Source organism: Mytilus trossulus, chromosome 10 (genome assembly GCF_036588685.1).
Source record: "Mytilus trossulus isolate FHL-02 chromosome 10, PNRI_Mtr1.1.1.hap1, whole genome shotgun sequence".
Classification (NCBI taxonomy): Eukaryota; Metazoa; Mollusca; class Bivalvia; order Mytilida; family Mytilidae; genus Mytilus; species Mytilus trossulus.
Genome location: NC_086382.1, coordinates 12,041,723 through 12,063,664, shown reverse-complemented (window position 1 = coordinate 12,063,664; position 21,942 = coordinate 12,041,723). Strand labels below are relative to the sequence as shown.

General features: G+C 33.0%; 1 protein-coding gene across 1 annotated transcript; it reads right to left on the bottom strand.

Moving 5' to 3' along the window:
* Window positions 1-8,765: 8,765 nt before the first annotated feature.
* On the bottom strand, window positions 8,766-16,288 carry LOC134686857 (zinc finger protein 239-like). The gene is made up of 2 exons (XM_063546672.1): window positions 16,186-16,288; window positions 8,766-11,699 (listed from the first exon to the last, which is right to left on the bottom strand). The coding sequence occupies exon 2, from the start codon at window positions 11,526-11,528 to the stop codon at window positions 10,401-10,403; it is 1,128 nt and encodes a 375-aa protein (XP_063402742.1). The 5' UTR covers window positions 11,529-11,699; window positions 16,186-16,288; the 3' UTR covers window positions 8,766-10,400.
* Between the last annotated feature and the right edge of the window lie 5,654 nt (window positions 16,289-21,942).

Sequence of the window (21,942 nt, the reverse complement as noted above, 5' to 3'; positions counted from 1 at the left end):
TGGTTTCAGCCCATCTTTACTGATAATGTGTCCAACATAGTCAACTTCACTTTTTCGGAACTGACATTTTGATTTACTTAGTTTCAAATTGCATTGTCTTGCTCGATCTAAAACTTTTTTCAGTCTCTCATCATGTTCTTGGATTGTTGAACCCCATATCAGTATATTATCAACAATAACTTCTGCTCCTTCAATGTTTTCCATTATTTCTGTCATAACTCGTTGGAATATTTCCGGAATTGACTTAATTCCAAAGGGAGCTCTTAAAAAACGATATCTCCCAAATGGTGTGTTAAAACATGTCAGTTTGCTGCTATCTTCATCTAGTTTGAGATGCCAAAATCCTGACGTTGCATCAATTTTACTAAATACTTTAACATTCGGAATATTAGCTACTACTTCTTCTACAGTTTTCATAGGGTAGTGTTCCCTACTTATCGCTTTATTAAAGTCCTTCGGATCAATGCATATTCTTACATCTCCATTTGACTTAACTACAGTTACCATACTGTTGACCCATGCAGTCGGTTCTTACTGTCTCACAATTACTCCTAGTTTCATCATTCGGTCTAGTTCAGTTTTGATTCTACCTTTCAGTGAAACTGGCACCTTTCTTGGTGGGTGTACTACATGGTTACTACTATCGTCTACATGTATTTTATGTATTCCAGGTAAACATCCAAGTCCAGTAAATAAATCTGAATATTTGGCTTCTAGTGTATACACTCTTTTGATTAAACCTACTTCTGAGCATGTCGCAGCTCCTAATACTGATTGTGATTTTGTATTCGCAACATAAAACTCTACTTCATGTTTTTGTTTTTTCAATGTAATTGGTAAAGTTATTTTGCCGTCACATTCTATGTTGTGTCCCGAGAATGATTTCAATCTTGAATCTGGTTTGCTTAATACATTATTTGTCTTCATGCGTCTAAAATCTGTACGATTCAGAACATTACACCGTGCACCGGTGTCAAGTTGAAAATTAATACTGACATTTTCAACTGTGATATCTTCACACCATGTGTCACTCTCATTTTTTTCATTGTAGAGTGCACCAACAAATAATGTGTCTGAGTCACTTGAGTCATAGTAACTAGAACATTCTTCTCGGTCTATCTCGTGTACCTTTTTTTCTTTTCTGGTTTTGCACATTTTAGCAAAATGATCTTTCTTGTCACACTTTTTGCATTGTTTACCTTTGGCTGGGCAATAACTACTTGCATTATGGTCATAACCACACCTCTGACATACGTGTTGTTTTGATTTGTCTTGTTTATATCTAGGTTTAGCACCTTGTTCATATTTGTGCGGATAACTGTTTTTTGATGTTTGTTTTGGGTATATTTTCTTTCTGTTTATACTGTTGACATTTGGGTCTTCACCAATATTCATTGTTTGTAATTGTCTTTGAGAAAGCTCATAAGTTCTTGCTATATCTAAGGCTTTTTCTAATGTAAGTTCTGACCCTTCATTTATTAATTTTTCTCTTACTTTAGATGATTTTGTTCCAAAAACAATCCTGTCTCTGACCATTCTATCCGGGTTTGCATACTGACAATCTTTTACTAAAACTTTTAGATCTGTCACAAATTCTTTTCATTTGTTTTTTGTATTTTACATTGGAATTTATAGCTGGAGAAAACTTGGTTGGATTTGGGTTTAACATAAGCTTCAAAGTTTTCATAATATTTTTCAAGTTTTTTCTGGTCTTCTGCCTTCATATCCCAAGTACTGTAAACATTCCTTCCCTTTTCGCCAACCCATATCATAAGATAAGCGCATTTCTCGTCGCCTTGTTTCTTTTTTAACGGCCCTTGGAACATAAATTCGCAATGCGTTTTAAATGCTTTCCAGGTCCCTGGGAGGTCCCCACTGTCCCAGTTCATACACGGTGTTCTACCATTTATACCGTCTGCCATTTTACCTCGATGTGTTCATTTGACACAAATCTAAGTGTATATATTAATGACTAGGTTTTTCGCGACTTCTTCTTGGTCCTTATTTCACGATTTTAGCGGACCCACATCTGACACCATATTATATAACTCAGTGCAGCATGGTAGATATGTTTAATGACTTCACATAAGAGAGTACAATATACAGATACATCTGATAACCCAATACAATGTAAGACCAATACATGACAGTGACCAGAGATAACCAAATCAAATATTAACATAAGATGACCAGAGGTAACCAAAACCAATATAAACATGAGGTGACAAGAGATAACCAATTCCAATATTAACATAAGGTGACCAGAGGTAACCAAATCTAATATCTGCATAAGGTGACCAGAGATAACCAAATCCAATTTTAACATAAGGTGACCAGAGGTAACCAAATCTAATATATAAATAAGGTGATCAGAGGTAACCAAATTCAATATTAACATGAGGTGACCAGAGGTAACCAAATCTAATATACGAATAAGGTGACTAGAGATAACCTTATCCAATAAAAACATAAGGTGACCAGAGGTAACCAAATCTAATATCTGCATAAGGTGACCAGAGGTAACCAAATCCAATATAAACATAAGGTGACCAGAGATAACCAAATCAAATATAAACATAAGGTGAACAGAGATAACCAAATCCAATTTTAACATAAGGTGACCAGAGGTAACAAAATCTAATATATGAATAAGGTGACCAGAGGTAACCAAATCTAATATATGAATAAGGTGACCAGAGTTAACCAAATCCAATATAAAAAAGGTGAACAGAGATAACCAAATCCAATATTAACATAAAGTGACCAGGGGTAACCAAATCTAATATATGAAAAAGGTGACAAGAGATAACCAAATTCAATATTAACATAAGGTGACCGGAGGTAACAAAAACCAATATAAACATAAGGTGACCAGAGGTAACCAAATCCAATATAAACATAAGGTGACAAGAGATAACCAAATCCAATATTAACATAAGGTGACCAGAGGTAACAAAAACCAATATAAACATAAGGTGACCAGAGGTAACCAAATCCAATATAAACATAAGGTGACCAGAGATAACCAAATCCAATATTTACATAAGGTGACCCGAGATTACCAAATTTAATAGTAACATGAAGTTACCAGAGATAATTCAATCTAATATATGAATAAGGTGCTTAGGGGTTACCAAATCCAATATTAACATAAGGTGACCAGTGGTAAAAAAATCAAATATAAACAAAAGGTGACCAGAGATAACCAAATCCAATATAAACATAAGGTGACCAAAGATAACCAAATCCAATATTAACATAAGGTGACCAGAGGTTTCCAAATCTAATATATGAATAAGGTGACCAGAGGTAACCAAATCCAATATTAACTTAAGGTGACCAGAGGTAACCAAATCTAATTTACGAATAAGGTGACCAGACGTAACCAAATCGAATATCTGAATAAGGTGACCAGAGGTTACCGACTCGGATATCTGAATAAGGTGACCAGAGGTAAACAAATCAAATATTAACATAAGATGACCAGAGGTAACCAAAACCAATACAAACATAAGGTGACCAGAGATAACCAAATCCAATATTAACATAAGGTGACCAGAGGTAACCAAATCTAATATCTGCATAAGGTGACCAGAGGTAACCAAATTCAATATTAACATGAGGTGACCAGAGGTAACCAAATCTAATATACGAATAAGGTGACTAGAGATAACCTTATCCAATAAAAACATAAGGTGACCAGAGGTAACCAAATCTAATATCTGCATAAGGTGACCAGAGGTAACCAAATCCAATATAAACATAAGGTGACCAGAGATAACCAAATCAAATATAAACATAAGGTGAACAGAGATAACCAAATCCAATTTTAACATAAGGTGACCAGAGGTAACAAAATATAATATATGAATAAGGTGACCAGAGGTAACCAAATCTAATATATGAATAAGGTGACCAGAGTTAACCAAATCCAATATAAAAAAGGTGACCAGAAATAACCAAACCCAATATAAACCTAAGGTGAACAGAGATAACCAAATCCAATATTAACATAAAGTGACCAAGGTTAACCAAATCTAATATATGAAAAAGGTGACAAGAGATAACCAAATTCAATATTAACATAAGGTGACCAGAGGTAACAAAAACCAAAATAAACATAAGGTGACCAGAGGTAACCAAATCCACTATAAACATAAGGTGACAAGAGATAACCAAATCCAATATTAACATAAGGTGACCAGAGGTAACAAAAACCAATATAAACATAAGGTGACCAGAGGTAACCAAATCCAATATAAACATAAGGTGACCAGAGATAACCAAATCCAATATTTACATAAGGTGACCCGAGATTACCAAATTTAATAGTAACATGAAGTTACCAGAGATAATTCAATCTAATATATGAATAAGGTGCTTAGGGGTTACCAAATCCAATATTAACATAAGGTGACCAGTGGTAAAAAAATCAAATATAAACAAAAGGTGACCAGAGATAACCAAATCCAATATAAACATAAGGTGACCAGAGATAACCAAATCCAATATTAACATAAGGTGACCAGAGGTTTCCAAATCTAATATATGAATAAGGTGACCAGAGGTAACCAAATCCAATATGAACTTAAGGTGACCAGAGGTAACCAAATCTAATTTACGAATAAGGTGACCAGACGTAACCAAATCGAATATATGAATAAGGTGACCAGAGGTAACCGACTCGGATATCTGAATAAGGTGACCAGAGGTAACCAAATCAAATATTAACATAAGATGACAAGAGGTTACCAAAACCAATACAAACATAAGGTGACCAGAGGTAACCAAATCCAATATAAACATAAGGTGTTCAGATATAACCAAATCCAATATTTACATAAGGTGACCCGAGATAACCAAATTTAATAGTAACATGAAGTTACCAGAGATAATTCAAACTTATATATGAATAAGGTGCTTAGGGGTTACCAAATCCAATATTAACATAAGGTGACCAGTGGTAAAAAAATCAAATATAAACAAAAGGTGACCAGAGATAACCAAATCCAATATAAACATAAGGTGACCAAAGATAACCAAATCCAATATTAACATAAGGTGACCAGAGGTTTCCAAATCTAATATATGAATAAGGTGACCAGAGGTAACCAAATCCAATATTAACTTAAGGTGACCAGAGGTAACCAAATCTTATTTACGAATAAGGTGACCAGACGTAACCAGATCGAATATCTGAATAAGGTGACCAGAGGTAACCAAAACCAATACAAACATAAGGTGACCAGAGATAACCAAATCCAATATCAACATAAGGTGACCAGAGGTAACCAAATCTAATATCTGCATAAGGTGACCAGAGGTAACCAAATTCAATATTAACATGAGGTGACCAGAGGTAACCAAATCTAATATACGAATAAGGTGACTAGAGATAACCTTATCCAATAAAAACATAAGGTGACCAGAGGTAGCCAAATCCACTATAAACATAAGGTGACCAGAGATAACCAAATCAAATATAAACATAAGGTGAACAGAGATAACCAAATCCAATTTTAACATAAGGTGACCAGAGGTAACAAAATCTAATATATGAATAAGGTGACCAGAGGTAACCAAATCTAATATATGAATAAGGTGACCAGAGTTAACCAAATCCAATATAAAAAAGGTGACCAGAAATAACCAAACCCAATATAAACCTAAGGTGAACAGAGATAACCAAATCCAATATTAACATAAAGTGACCAGGGGTAACCAAATCTAATATATGAAAAAGGTGACAAGAGATAACCAAATTCAATATTAACATAAGGTGACCAGAGGTAACAAAAACCAATATAAACATAAGGTGACCAGAGGTAACCAAATCCAATATAAACATAAGGTGACAAGAGATAACCAAATCCAATATAAACATAAGGTGACCAGAGATAACCAAATCCAATATTAACATAAGGTGACCAGAGGTTTCCAAATTTAATATATGAATAAGGTGACCAGAGGTAACCAAATCCAATATTAACTTAAGGTGACCAGAGGTAACCAAATCTAATGTACGAATAAGGTGACCAGACGTAACCAAATCGAATATATGAATAAGGTGACCAGAGGTAACCGAATCTGATATATGAATAAGGTGACCAGAGGTAACCAAATCCAATATAAAAAAGGTGACCAGAAATAACCAAACCCAATATAAACCTAAGGTGAACAGAGATAACCAAATCCAATATTAACATAAAGTGACCAGGGGTAACCAAATATAATATATGAAAAAGGTGACAAGAGATAACCAAATCCAATATTAACATAAGGTGACCAGAGGTAACCAAATCCAATATAAACATAAGGTGACCAGAGATAACCAAATCCAATATTTACAGAAGGTCACCCGAGATAACAAAAGTTAATAGTAACATGAAGTTACTAGAGATAATTCAATCTAATATATGAATAAGTTGGTCAGACGTAATTAAATCCAATATTAACATAAGGTGACCAGTGGTAAAAAAATCAAATATAAACAAAAGGTGACCAGAGATAACCAAATCCAATATAAACATAAGGTGACCAGAGATAACCAAATCCAATATTAACATAAGGTGACCAGAGGTTTCCAAATCTAATATATGAATAAGGTGACCAGAGGTAACCAAATCCAATATTAACTTAAGGTGACCAGAGGTAACCAAATCTAATATACGAATAAGGTGACCGACCAGAGGTAACCAAAATCAATATTAACATAAGGTAACCAAAGGTAACCAAAACCAATATAAACATAAGGTGACCAAAGGTAACAAAATCCAATATAAACATCAGGTGACCAGAGATAACCAAATCTAATATATGAATAAGGTGACCAGAGGTAACCAAATCAATATTTACATAAGGCGACCAGAGGTCACCAAATCTAAGATTAACATAAGGTGACCAGAGGTCAACAAATCCAATATATTAATAAGGTGACCAGAAGTTACCCTATTCTAGCATATAAAGTCCAACAGAGGTTTTACCAAAAACGATTGCAAGTTTTAAGTTCAAAAAGAATAATAGTTGCAGCATTATATAAACATAGTGTATGTTTCCATCATATTAAAGGTTTGATACAATAAATCAAATACATACATACCACTCTCATCTACATTTTCTTGGGACTTCTGAAAAAAGATTTCCTTCTAGTCTGTGATTTGAACATTTAAAAAAAATCGTGTCATCACAAATGACAAATCATGCAAAATGAATGAAACAAATATTTTGCTTTGAATGACCAAATCAAATATTAACATAAGATTACCAGAGGTAACCAAAACCAATATAAACATAAGGTGACCAGAGGTAACCATATCCAATATAAACATAAGGCGACCAGAGATAACCAATCTAATATTAACATAAGGTACCCAGAGGTAACCAAATCAATATTAACATAAGGTGACCAGAGGTCACCAAATCTAATAAATATTAACATAAGGTGACCAGAGGTCACCAAATCCAATATATTAATAAGGTGACCAGAAGTTACCCATTTTCTAGCATATAAAGTCGAACAGAGGTTAACAAACCCCATTTCTGGTTAAGATGACCACATGTAATCAAATTAAATATTTGTGTAAGGTAATCAATAAAATGATTTGTTCAATCCAGCCTAAGTGGCCATTTTACCAGAAACGATTGCAAGTTTTAAGTTCAAAAAGAATAATAGTTGCAGCATTATATAAACATAGTGTATGTTTCCATCATATTAAAGGTTTGATACAATAAATCAAATGCAAACATACCACTCTCATCTACATTTTCTTGGGACTTCTGAAAAAAGATTTCCTTCTAGTCTGAGATTTGAACATTTAAAAAAAAAATCGTGTCATCACAAATGACAAATCATGCAAAATGAATGAACCAATATTTTGCTTTGAATGACTTAATTAAACTTAAGTTTGTGTTATTCATTGTATTCAATTGCTCGGTATGTTAATTTTATTTACAGATAATACAGATGTTGACAGGATTTAGATCTAGGGTATATTGCTAAATAGAAAGAAGAATTGTCTATTTTTAGTTTTCTATTTTTAGAACTACAATATTACTACACAGAGAGTACTATTTATAGGGTGACCAGTGGGCACCGTTCAGCGTAACTATTATCCTTGTGCAATGAAAGTATGACGTGCATGACGCATTTATCAAAATGGCAATTGTGCAAATTTATAAATGTGAAAGTAAAATAAAAAGGAAAATTCAAAACGGAAAGTCCCTTAAAAATGGCAAAAACCAAAATCTTAAATTCATCACAACGAATTGAAAACAACGGTCATATTCTTGACTTGGTACATTCCTTTTACTTATCAAATTATGTAGATATGCCGGTATTTCTAACCTTGTTTTAGAGTTAACTAAGCTTCACTTGTATGACAGTCACATACAATTCCATAATATTGACAACAATGTGTAAACAAAAGAAACAGACATAACAGGTAAAAATATCAAAAGAAGGAGTACAGCAGTCAACATTTAATGTGTGTTATAATCGCAATCCCTGAAAAAACCTGATAACAAAAACATAAATGAGATTTGTCAATGAATGAACAATAATCTGATTTTAAAAAAAATATAATATCTGGATAGCTTCATCATGTTCATGATTTATAAACATGGTAAATATCCCACCAAATATAAAATCAAACCTCTATTCAGTAAAAAGATGGAATTTTTAAAATTAAACTTTTTCCCACATTTAAGATTTCACCTGTGAGGAAAATGCTAGATTTTAGTGATTGTTTCCCGTTTTTTAAGCTTAACGCTTTTAGGCCATTGAACTACGTACTAATAAAAAATTGTTATTGTTTTATCTAATAATAATTTATGTGTCATCTCAGACATCTTGGTCATAAAACTAACCGTGTTAATATAATCGTTACTTTTTTTCTTCAAAATATAATCCAGTGTGATCATATAAGTCTAAAACACAACTCTGTAGGACAAAAATCAAGAATTCAGAGCCCATTATTTTCTATGTTGAAATCTGCAATTTCAAGCTTATATAACAATTTTGTTTATTTGGTTCAAGCATGTGAAATAAAGTGACAGTCCTATGAAACCCTTGGTTTTGAATTAAGTCATTTTGGTACCCTTGGTAGCTGGCTGTTCGGTGTGAGCCAAATCGTTGTGATCAAGAACGTACTTTTACATATAGTGGTTAACTTTTAAAATTGTGACTTGAGAGTTGTCTCTTTGGCAATCATCATGCTCATATTACATTTTCTTATATCTATTTATAATTTTACATTTCAAACTAATGTGACCCTTTAATTATAAATTAAACAACACCTGTCCAGGTATATCTTTATCTGAAAGTACATCTTAATCTATCTCAGGCAATTATTACATATATGTACATGATCAAGAGAATGAAAAAATAAAATTTCTCATCATGACAATTATTGTTTGAAAAAAACAACAATACAATTCCCAAAAATGAATACAAAGAATAGAGTTCTTGAAACAATACATGCACTAGAATTCATACTACAATAGATTTACTTTTTGATAAGTTGATTATATCATGAATTTTGAATATTACAATTTATTTCAGGACTACAATTAAGTTATCATAATTATATGTAAAGTTTGTCATGTCTGTGTAACATCATGGTGGCTGTTTACAATTGCATGTAATATAACCGACAATTAAGTTGATAATTGTTCATCATTGCTGTTCACTGAGGGCCAATGCTACGTGTTGAAGCCCATACCTTGGCCTATAATGCATTTAATTGGTTAACTTGTATAGATTGTGACTTTGATGGAGAGGTGTCACGTCTGCTCATTGGCACTCATACCACTTCTTCCTATATCTAAATAAGTAAGACATGTCAAACTGTATGAACGTGTAATTAGATGTTTTATCATTGGGTCATCCCGTGAACATGGCGAACCCTTTACATAATGCCAAAATTATAAAGCTTTCCCATTTGAATGGTTTTCCACTATAAACATGATAAAATTGAGAATGGAAAAGGGGAATGTGTCAAAGCAACAACTACCCGACCATAGAGCAGAAAACTAGTAATTTTTTAGACCTTTATAGCTTGATGTTCGGTTCGAGCTAAGGCTAAGAACATACTTTGACCTATAATGGTTTACTTTTATAATTGTGGCTTGGATGCATAGAGAATCGTTTCATTGACACTCATACCACATCTTCTTGTATCTACTAACTGCCACCAGTTGTCATCACGTACATGTTGTATATATGTAAGTTGTCTAAAAACCAAGAAAAACAATTAAAATACATATTATCTATATAGTTTATCACGAATGTGTGCTCTCATGTGTTTGTTGGTACACAAAACCTTTAATACAACATCAATCAGGGTATCATGGTTATGAAATTTATCATGTTTATCGTCAATATCTCATTTGTGAATTGAAACTTAACCTTTTCCCACAGGCATAACATTCATTTGATCTTTAATGTCGTCTCCTGAGTGCTTTGTTTTGTGATTTTTTAATTGACTAGCTTGAATAAATCCTTTACCACATTCATCACATGTATAAGGTTTTTCCCCAGTATGTATCTTCATGTGTCTCTGTAATTCCTGACTCCCACTTAAACTTTTACCACACACATCACACTTGTGAGGTTTGTCACCAGTATGTGTTCTTATATGCCTCCGTAAATTAGAATTTTGACTAAACTCTTGCCCACATATATCACATTTATATGGTTTATCCCCAATATGTACCGTTCTCTTATGTTGGTTTAAATTTCCAATGTCACTGAAGGCTTTATCGCATACGGTACATTTATAAGGTTTTTCACCCGTATGGGTTCTCATGTGTCTCTGTAAGTCCTGACTCCCATTGAATCTTTTACCACACACATCACACTTGTGGGGTTTTTCTCCAGTATGTGTTCTTATGTGCCTCCGTAAGTTAGAAGTCTGGCTAAACTTTTGACCACACATATCACATTTATATGGTTTATCTCCAAAATGTATCGTTTTCCTATGTTTATACACACTTCCTATCTCACTAAACTCTTTACCACATACATCACATTTAAACGGTTTTTCACCACTGTGTATGATCCTGTGTCTCTTTAAGTCTCTATTCATACGAAACCCTTTACCACATACATCACATGGAAAGGGATTATCACCTGTATGTTTTCTGATGTGTCCATACAAGTCCTTACTATACTTATACCCTTTACCACATACACCGCATTCATAAGGTTTTTCATTAGAATTAGTTATCCTGTAATTCTGTAAATTGCCTAAATGATCTTTATGAGAATTCTTATCAAGGGAGATTACTGATCCTGTAGTTTGCTGTCTACTGTGGCACACATCTAACCCGTCTATGACCTGGTCAGAAGATATATCATTTGATCCCTCTAAAGTTTCATCATTATACATTTCATCTGTCTCTGTTTTTTCTTGTCCATTCCCGTCTTGTTGGTATATATCTGATATATACATCTCTATTTTGCTTGATATCTGGTTAGGGGAGATAAAAGAACACCCATCTATCTTTTCAATACTAGAGGTTTTATTCATTTCTGTGTTTTTCTAATCACTCTTGTCATGCTGGTACATATACATTTCTTACTTGTCAGAGTTATTGTGTATATCTGGACCTTTCTTATTTCTATAGTTTCGAGGCCTCTATTTACTGGATTAAAACTGTTTCCATATGGTCTGTTGTTTGGTCAGTTGTCAAACTAAAGGCTAAAAAAGAAAAATATATTTTTAAATAAAAGAACATTTCCTTAACATGCCAATTAGCATGATAAGTAAACAAAATACAAGCTCAGTATCAACTTCAAATTACAAACTTGTTTGTGATTTTACTTTTTAGATAGTAAGATACTGAAAAAATAAAGTATACAGATATAAACATTACCAAATTATTATTTTTTCAAAACAGTCACAAAGCCACAAATTTGCAATTTCTTTAATGAAAAATGCTCACAAAAAAAACTACCCAACATACTAGTTTGGTTTTGTACATTTCACGAGGGGAAGAGGTTTTATAAGTTAGTCAAATAAAACTAACAACCCCATTAAAGTATCATACTTTACATAAATTTTAAGAAAATCAATCAGAAACTCACAAAAAAAGACTCATTTTTTGTGGAGTTGTCTCCCCTTCCAATGTTAATTTCCGTAGGAAATTAAAAATGCAGATTTTGAGTTTCCCTTAGGTTATATTTTATGGGACCTTTTTTGCGTATGTTAAGGGCTTCATGCTATAGATTAGAACTAAAACATTTTCTGTTGCAATTAGTTTGAGATTAAATCTTAGTTTGACTGGACTAATAATGACGCATTTATAATCACACTAAGAAAGTTATGTTTTCAAAAACAAAGAACAATTACTATGATGACACATTGACGATTGACAAAGACAAGCAATGCATATGGCAAAGTAAGTTGGAGCAGGCGGTGATGGAGTGCTACATGTGGAAAATATCAAATTTAAAAAACTAAAAAAAAATAAATACAATATAACAAGAAGGAATATAATTACGATACTGTTGTCAAGTCATTTCAGATTACATATTTTGCATTAATATTGAGTCACTAATAAGGTATTTGCATCGGAACTAAACACATTTATTCTAAAAACAGTTCTTGGCATGACACGGGTTATTTTCTTCTCATATAAATAAAGGCAACAGTAGTATACCGCTGTTCAAAACTCATAAATCCATGGACAAAAAACAAAATCGGGGTAACCAACTAAAACCGAGGGAAACGCATTAAATATAAGAGGAGAACAACGACACAACCCCGAAACGCAACACACACAGAAACGGACCAAGCATCAGACAAAATACCACGAGAATAACAAATATAACATAAATGTTATGATGGTATGATACTAAACCCCTAACGGGAAGGATTGTGTCTGATGTTCATATGATGAAATCATAATCTTTCAGTCAGTTTAATTGAAGTCTGGAGCTGGCATGTCAGTTAACTGCTAGTAGTCTGTTGTTATTTATGTATTATTGTCATTTTGTTTATTTTCTTTGGTTACATCTTCTGACATCAGACTTGGACTTCTCTTCAACTGAATGTTAATGTGCGTATTGTTATGCGTTTACTTTTTTACATTGTCTAGAGGTATAGGGGGAGGGTTGAGATCTCAGAAACATGTTTAACCCCGCAGCATTTTTCACCTGTCCCAAGTCAAGAACCTCTGGCCTTCGTTAGTCTTGTATTATTTTAATTTTAGTTTCTTGTGTACAATTTGGAAATTAGTCTAGCGTTCATTATCACTGACCTAGTACAGTATATATTTGTTCAGGGGCCAGCTGAAGGACGCCACCGGGTGCGGGAATTGCGCGGTACATTGAAGACCTGTTGGTGACCTTCTGTTGTTGTTTTTATTTGGTCGGGTTCTTGTCTCTTTGACACATTCCCCATTTCCATTCTCAATTTTAATATACAATGTAATCATGATAATGAAACTTAACTCCGTGAACCAAAATTGTGTATTTACAATGAGTAGGTTTTAAGTAATACATTTTTCAAACATTTGTCAAATCTTTTTACCAATCAAGTCTGTCTTTTTAGTCAAAGTTTTGAGAAAATGGGTGAGAGGCACAAAATATGATTTTTACCAGAAACATGTAAAAATGTACATTTAACATAATATAAAAAAGAAGAGGGGATATGATTGCCAATGGAACAACTGTCCCCAAGAGACTAAAATGACACAGACATTAACAACTATAGGTCACCGTACGGCCTTCATATAACCATTGATAACCTTTTGGTTTTGAAATTACTCAGATATGTATTTTTTTCAATCATTTAAGAAGTTGAAATAATATGCATTTTGTTTTTAAAACCGAGAAAAATAAAATATATACAAAATATACATATGACATGGTGAATAAAGGCAACAGTAAAATACTGCTGTTTGAAAGTCATTAATCCATTGACAGAAAAAAAATCAGGATACAAACTACATGTTCTAAAACTAAGGTAAACACATCAACTTTAAGAGGAAAAAAACAGAAACATTCAAGTGCAAAAAAAAAACTAAAAGGACGATGAAACAGACACAGAAACGATCTTTAAGATAACAACTGCCATTTTCCAGACTTGGTACAGTACATTTAAAAATGATGGATTGAACCTCCTTTTGCGGCTAGCCAAACCTCCCGCTTTTGTGGCATTGTTAAATATAACACTAACATGATAGTATTACATGACAGGAACACAGTACAAATTAATGCAAGAACATTACGGACAGAGAAATAGACAAATAAACATTACAATAGGACATTTCGACATGATAATTGTTATCAAAGGTACCAGGCCTACAATCAAATACACCATATGCACGCTTCATCTACATTTCACCTACCAGTTACACCTCGATCAAAATAGTAAAGAAAGCCAAATATACAAAGTTGAAGAGCATTGATGACCAACAATTCTAAAGTGATTTTATTTTAATTCTATCTAAAATACCATGTATACCTGGGACAAGAAAATCTGTACAATTTAGAATAATTTGTACCCTTGCAAAGAGTAAATTTAAAAAAAAAGACTATAAACCTGATGTTCATGTCAACACCTTAGTGGGGACTAACCACATAATTAAAATGAACACGTAAAAAAGAAAACGCTATAAGACTGCTTAAAAAAACCTACATTGTCACATGATGATCACGCTACAAAAGTGACGTCACAGGTAATCTAATTCTTATTTGATATTGTTCAAAATCAGGTTTGTAATTATTGTATTTGATGTACAATATAACAATTACAATTTTATTGATATAGAATTGTGTTAGTAATCATGGTAATTAGATCACAAATTGCATTATCTAGCTATGTTGGTATTTCTTAAGTCATGTAAGTTGCCCCAAACTTAATTCGTATAAATGAACTGGGTGATGAATTATCTTTACTTTTACAAATTTATTCAGATTGGTCCAACTCCAGATTTCATATTTAGTGAAAGTATGAAAAAAAGTTTAATTGTCAATTTGTCATGTTTGAGGAACTGTGTTTTTTTCACAATCATCATGTTCATAACCCCAAAATAGGTATATATATAGAGCCCAGGTGGTCGTGTGGTCTAGGGGGACGGCTGCAGTGCAGGCGATTTGGTGTCACGATATCACAGTAGCATGGGTTCGAATCCCTGCGAGAGAAGAACCAAAAATTTGCGAAAGCAAATTTACAGATCTAACAATGTTGGGTTGATGTTTAGACGAGTTGTATATACATTATGTACACAGCCATGTATCACCATCATTGATGGCGATCCGATGGATACATCTGTTGTAGGGTTGTCACTGACTCAGACGTACTTATGTATATATATAATATATGTATATGTAAAACATGATGAAAATGGAAAAAATCATTAAAATTATGTACTTTCAACATGTTCAAAGGGCCGTAGCAAAAAAAAGTGTACCACCATATTATTTTGTCTGCACCACTTATTTTATTACAGTCATAGAAACCCAAAAATCAGGTTAAGAAAAAAAGTTAAATTCTAGAAATGCTTCTCAGCGGTTTACATTCTCATGATTCTGGGAGTATTTTATATAAAAAATGACAGCATTTTTTCATATTTTGTCAACACATAGTATATATTGTGATGAGTCAAAAATATAATAAAAACAATAGGTCATTGTGCATTTTCTCAACCTACAGGTTGTAACAAAATGACACATTATGTATGGATTTATATATACAGCAATGTACAGGAAAACCCATCAATATGTGATTAAAGATTTAAGATTAAAATTAGAACTGCATATAAAAAATAAATACGAGAATATTTAAGGAAATGCTTGGAGATTGCAAAAAGAAAAGATAGGGTCACCGTACGCTTTATCCGGCTAATATATAAAATAGCAAATTTCATTACATACATACATGTATGTTATTTCGGCGTTCCATAAGAAAATATTTGCTTTCCGTCTTCCGTTTTCCTACAAACATTTACATGAATAAATGAATGTAAATGCGTATGTAATATCTTTGTTTACAAATGTGGTTTAAATTCGGTTTGATAATCGTGGACATAATAAAAACCCTTACAAATATACACGAGATAAAAAGCTAGTATACAGGTATATGCTGTTGGTATTTTGAAGCGACTCAAGACTCAGAACAATGTGTTGACTATTTTCTAAGGTTTGAACTTTAGTTGATAAAAAGATACGTATGAACTCACCATGTTTGTATTCTACAATTATTGTTTTACGTACATGAAGTACTTTAAATCAAACATTGATACAATAGCCGAACATAGAAACAGAAAACATAGGGGCGATAATCCTAAACAATTATATACATATGGAGCGCAATTTTAACTATTTCGTACCAACATCATAGAAAAATATTTACAGCATTTTTTATTATTATTTGACATAGACCTAAAAACCGTAACTACTATAATAACGTACGAACATATTTATATCCAGAAACTATAATCAAACAATTAAGTGTGTGTTGTAAATTTTTTTTAACAGAATTTTATATTTATTTCATAATTTAAACTGACATTTAATTGTATGGCTTATTTCTTTCATTATTTTTCGAATACTATAATTTAGGTTTCAGTTACTATAAAATTATTTTTTGATCATATATCTGAGTCACGATCTGCGCCAAGGTATATATCAGTTCTGAAGGTCACATATCCGGTTAGAGAATCTGAAAAAAAAACTATTTTTTAAAGGAACCTATATCTGTTGTTGAGTGGTTGTCAAACTTTGGTATGTTTCACAGGTGTTTCTCGTTTTTCGTTCTATAAAGATTGATACTAGTTTGTATAGGTCTTGCTCAAGTTATGTTTCACTGTGATATCATACACTATTCCAGGTAAAAAAAGGAGAGGGGTTGGGATCCAGCTATCATGTTCAGACTTTGTATGTAGTTGGGAGCCTGTATTGAAAGCCGTGGTTGTCATTTGTTGCTGTGTAACATTTTTGTTTTTTGTAATTTTTTGGGATTCATTAATAAATCCGTTTCGGGGCCTTTTATACCTGACTTTCTGGTATGGTATTTGTCCACTGTTGAAGGCCGTATGTACCGGGTGACATTTCGTCCCCGAGGGTATCACCAGCCAAGTAGTCAGCACTACGGTGTTGACATGAATATCAATTATATGGTCATTTTTATAAATTTTCTGTTTACAAAACTTTGAATTTTTCGAAAAACTAAGGATTTTCTTACCCCAGGAGTAGATTGATTACCAAAGCCGTATTTGGCACAACTTTTTTGGAATTGTGGGTCCTCAATGCTCTTAAACTTCGTATTTATTTGGTTTTTTAACTATTTTGATCTGAGCGTCACTGATGAGTCTTATGTAAACGAAACGCGCGTCTGGCGTTCCAAATTATAATTCTGAAACTTTTGATAACTATTTATACCACTGGGTCCATGCCATTGCTTGTGGACGTCTCGTCCCCAAGCGTATCACCAGCCCAGTAGTCAGCACTTCGGTGTTGACATGAATATCAATTATATGGTCTTTTTTTATAAATTTTCTGTTTCCAAAACTTTGAATTTTTCGATAAAAACTAAGGATTTTCTGACCCCAAAAGTAGATTGATTACCAAAGCCGTATTTGTCACAATTTTTTTTGAATTTTGGGTCCTCAATGCTCTTCAACTTCGTATTTATTTGGCTTTTTAACTATTTTGATCTGAGCGTCACTGATGAGTCTTATGTAAACGAAACGCGCGTCTGGCGTACCAAATTATAATTCTGGTACTTTTGATAACTATTTACATCACTGGGTCGATGCCACTGCTTGTGGACGTCTCGTCCCCAAGCGTATCACCAGCCCAGTAGTCAGCACTTCGGTGTTGACATGAATATCAATTATATGGTCATTTTTATAAATTTTCTGTTTACATGGTTTACAAAACTTTGAATTTTTCGAAAAAAACTAAGGATTGTCTTTCCCCAGGAGTAGATTGATTACCTTAGCCGTATTTGGTACAACTTTTTTTGGAATTTTGGGTCCTCAATGTTCTTCAACTTCGTATCTATTTGACTTTTTAACTATTTTGATCTGAGCGTCACTGATGAGTCTTACGAACCGCGCGTCTTGCGTATTAAATTATAATCCTGGTACTTTTGATAACTTTATATTTGGTTGTTAATGTCTGTGTCATTTGGTCTCTTGTGAAGAGTTGGCTCATTGGTAGTAATACAACATCTTCATTTAAATAAAGACAATATATTGGAATACCTGTTTGCTAAATACATTAAAGTTACTTTGGGTTTTTTAACTTTATTGCTCGGTTTGATCCAGTGTTTAAGACAGTATTTTAACCTGTAAATAATAACTTTTTATCTTCTTAATTATGTCGTACTGACTTTTCTGCTGCGTCTGATGACCTGATGACATAAAGCACCTGGTGTAAAACAAAAGAAAGTTCTGGTAAATGAAGATGTGTATTGTTGGAAATCAGTAATCAAAGTGCAACAGATATTACACAATAAAAAAGCAAGTCTCACTTCATAATTTATTTAGAATTTCACAACTGAACTAAATTAAGGGACAGAACTCTGTGTAAATTTTAACAAATTTAAATAAAAAATGACCAAATTCTATTTTATCAAGGATTTGTATAGTTAGAAGGATTGCCGATTTTATCAAGTGAAACAGCTTCATAAAACTTAGCTTCCTCTGGTTAATGCATAATACAACAATTTTGTTAAATAAACTATATTATTTCAACTAAAAAAGAATATACCCATGTTGCTTAGCAACAAACATGTACTTCAGTCACGAGTTCCGTGTATGGATGTGTACATTAGTTCTAAATTCAATTCAAATGCTCAAACAATTTTGTAAACAAACTGAAATCAGGCGGACAAGTGTCGTTTTCCAAAACTTGGTATACCAATAAAGATAAAACAAGAAGCTGTCAAAGTGACAGCAAACCGGATTTTTTAGCTGGCATTTTTTAAAATCACCAGTACCATACTTTAACTCCTGAACTGTAAAAGTGACATTCAACAATTATTAATGTATATCTTGATATCATTTTTGTCGCCGTTAACAACATATCAATATTTGGAAAGCTTTGGTTAAAGCAGGGACACGTTTGGAAACATATTTCAATCTTTTGAGAACTCCAAAACGAACGTTTATGTTTGTACCGGCCGACAAAGCAGCTAACAATGTGTTGGTAGTATGACGTAACTACTACACGGACGATCTTAAAAATGAAATTCTAAATTCAACTACATTCAAGTCCATCCACTCCACAGAGAGTCATATAGTAAACAAGTATATCACAACCACATCAAAGCTTGAGGCTTCTTCTGAACATTTGAAGGCCCCTACTATGTATTGGCTACCTAAACTACACAAAAAACCATTTAAATATCGTATCATCTCGACCTCTAGTAAGTGTTCTACAACTAGTCTGTCAGTGCTCTTAATTAGTTTATTAACTACTATTAAAGAGCTTATCATAAACTATTGTAGTAAAATATATGAACATTGTGGTATAAACCATTTTTGGAGTGTAAAACATTATTTTGATGTTTTAGATAAATTACGGGCTTTTGATTGTCCTTTTGATTCTGTTTATAGTTTTCATTTTTCTACTCTTTACACTACACTTCCACACTATCTTATTGAACACAAGTTTTCCTATTTAATTAAATGGTCGTTTGGTAAAGCTGAATGTAGAGATATTTGCTGCAACTCATTTAAAGAAATCTTCTCTAATGAGAAAGGTAAATATGCTAGATATACTTACTGGAGGTGTGATGAGATGATAGATTTTTCGTTAAATAATCAAGAATTTTCACAATATACTGCTGAAAATTACCCCAAGGAATTTGCTTTAAATAAATCAAATTTATTCGGTAATAACTGTCCTTTCTTGGATTTAGATATTTCGGCTTTAAACGGGAAACTCCACACTAAAATTTACGACAAAAGAGACGATTTTTCGTTCCCTATTGTTAATTTTCCATTTTTAGATGGTGATGTTCCTTTGACACCATCTTACGGTGTTTATATTTCACAACTATGCCCGTGTCTGTTGTGCCTTTTTTGATTTTGACGAACGCAACCTATGTATAACTGGTAAATTATTAAACCAGGGATATCGTTACCATAAATTACTTAAAACCTTTACTAAATTTTTGCATAGAAATAAAGATTTGGTCGTTCCTTCAGAAAACTTATTTCAAACGGGATAGCACATCCTCATTTTAACGAAAATGCTGTTAACCGTGCCCGGAAATTTAGAAATAATCCATGTAAACTTCTCGCTCCTTTAAATAAACTTATTCTAAAAGGTTACATATTCAATTAACTCTTCAAAGATACCAAGACTAAATTTTGTGTTTACGCCAGACGCGCGTTTCGTCTACAAAAGACTCATTGGTGACGCCGCTCGAATCTAAAAAAGTTGAAAGGCCAAATAAAGTACGAAGTTGAAGAGCATTGAGGACAAAAGTTCATAAAAGTTTGCTAAATACAGCTAAGGTAATCTATGCCTGAGGTAGAAATGCCTTAGTAACACTGTAATAAGATCATTGAATATTGTTTTTATTGGTATACATATTGATTTTGTTATCAGTAAATTAAAAACTAACTAAATATTACTAGTACGTTATATGCATATACATATTCATGGATCTTCAATATGTCGATACCTGTAACTTGGCATTGCACAAGGTTTTCTCTGGCTGTTTATGACGTCTTTACACTAAATACATTGGATGTTGGATATGTACGGATTGATAGTTTAGTCTTAGACGCATGATATTTTTATTAGTTGTTAGTGGCTTTGAACTAGCTGTCAGATAACTGCGAGTACTCTCAGATCTGTTCATTGTGTTTATTTGTGTCGGGATGCATAAGTTCCCGGCCACGTCCACTTATATGTTTATCCATCTGATGAGTTCAGCCTGTTTTTGTTCTTATGTTGTACTGTTATACCGCTGTCCCAGGTTTGGGGAGGGTTGAGATAACGCTTACATGTTTAACCCCGGCACATTATTTATGTATGTGCCTATCCCAAGTCAGGAGCCTGTAATTCAGTGGTTGTCGTTTGTTTATGTGTTACATATTTGTTTTTCGTTCATTTTTACATAAATGAGGCCATTAGTTTTCTCGTTTGAATTGTTTTACATTGTCTTATCGGGGCCTTTTATAGCTGACTATGCGGTATAGGCTTTGCTCATTGTTAAAGGCCGTACGGTGACCTATAGATGTTAATGTCTGTGTCAGTTTGGTCTTTTGTAGATAGTTGTCTCATTGGCAATCATACCACATCTTCTTTTTTTACATCAAGAACGGCCGTGAAAGTGAAAATCGTCAGCATCGAAGTTGACCTCCTTCTTGTCATCAGTAACAACATATCAAAGATTGAAAAGCTTCAGTTGGACGTACGTTTCGTGAGTTTTATCACAGACACGAATGGAAAATTTATACAGATTTTAAGCAGTTGTCAAAAGATGCTCACAAGATGATAACAAAATATCTATCACATTGAAAAAATGTAAAAGCGTTGATATTGTGATCAATTGGCATAAAGCAGAAATTGCAATTCGATCATTGATTTGACGGGTCTATATTAATTTCTCTCTTCAAAAGGTAAATGCTTTATAAATACGTTTGTGGTTACCTTATTTCATGAAAGACAACCCTGTCAAATTGGTCAAAGAATATAAGATAAAAAGGAAATGAGATAACAGTAGATCTTGTATAACTAATAATTTTTGATTATTTAAGTTTCTGTCTAGCTTTTATAATTTTATGATGCCTGGCAAAGGTAACACGCAAACAAAATCGGGAAAATCGTCATTCAAGGGTAAAAAAAATTAAGGAGTCGTCAAAACATTTCCTCATTATACCTTATTGTAGATCGTGTCTTTTTGATCATTTTTGCGATTTCAAATTTCTACCTTTCTGTATATTTGTAATTTTTTAAATGTAAATCAAAAGCGC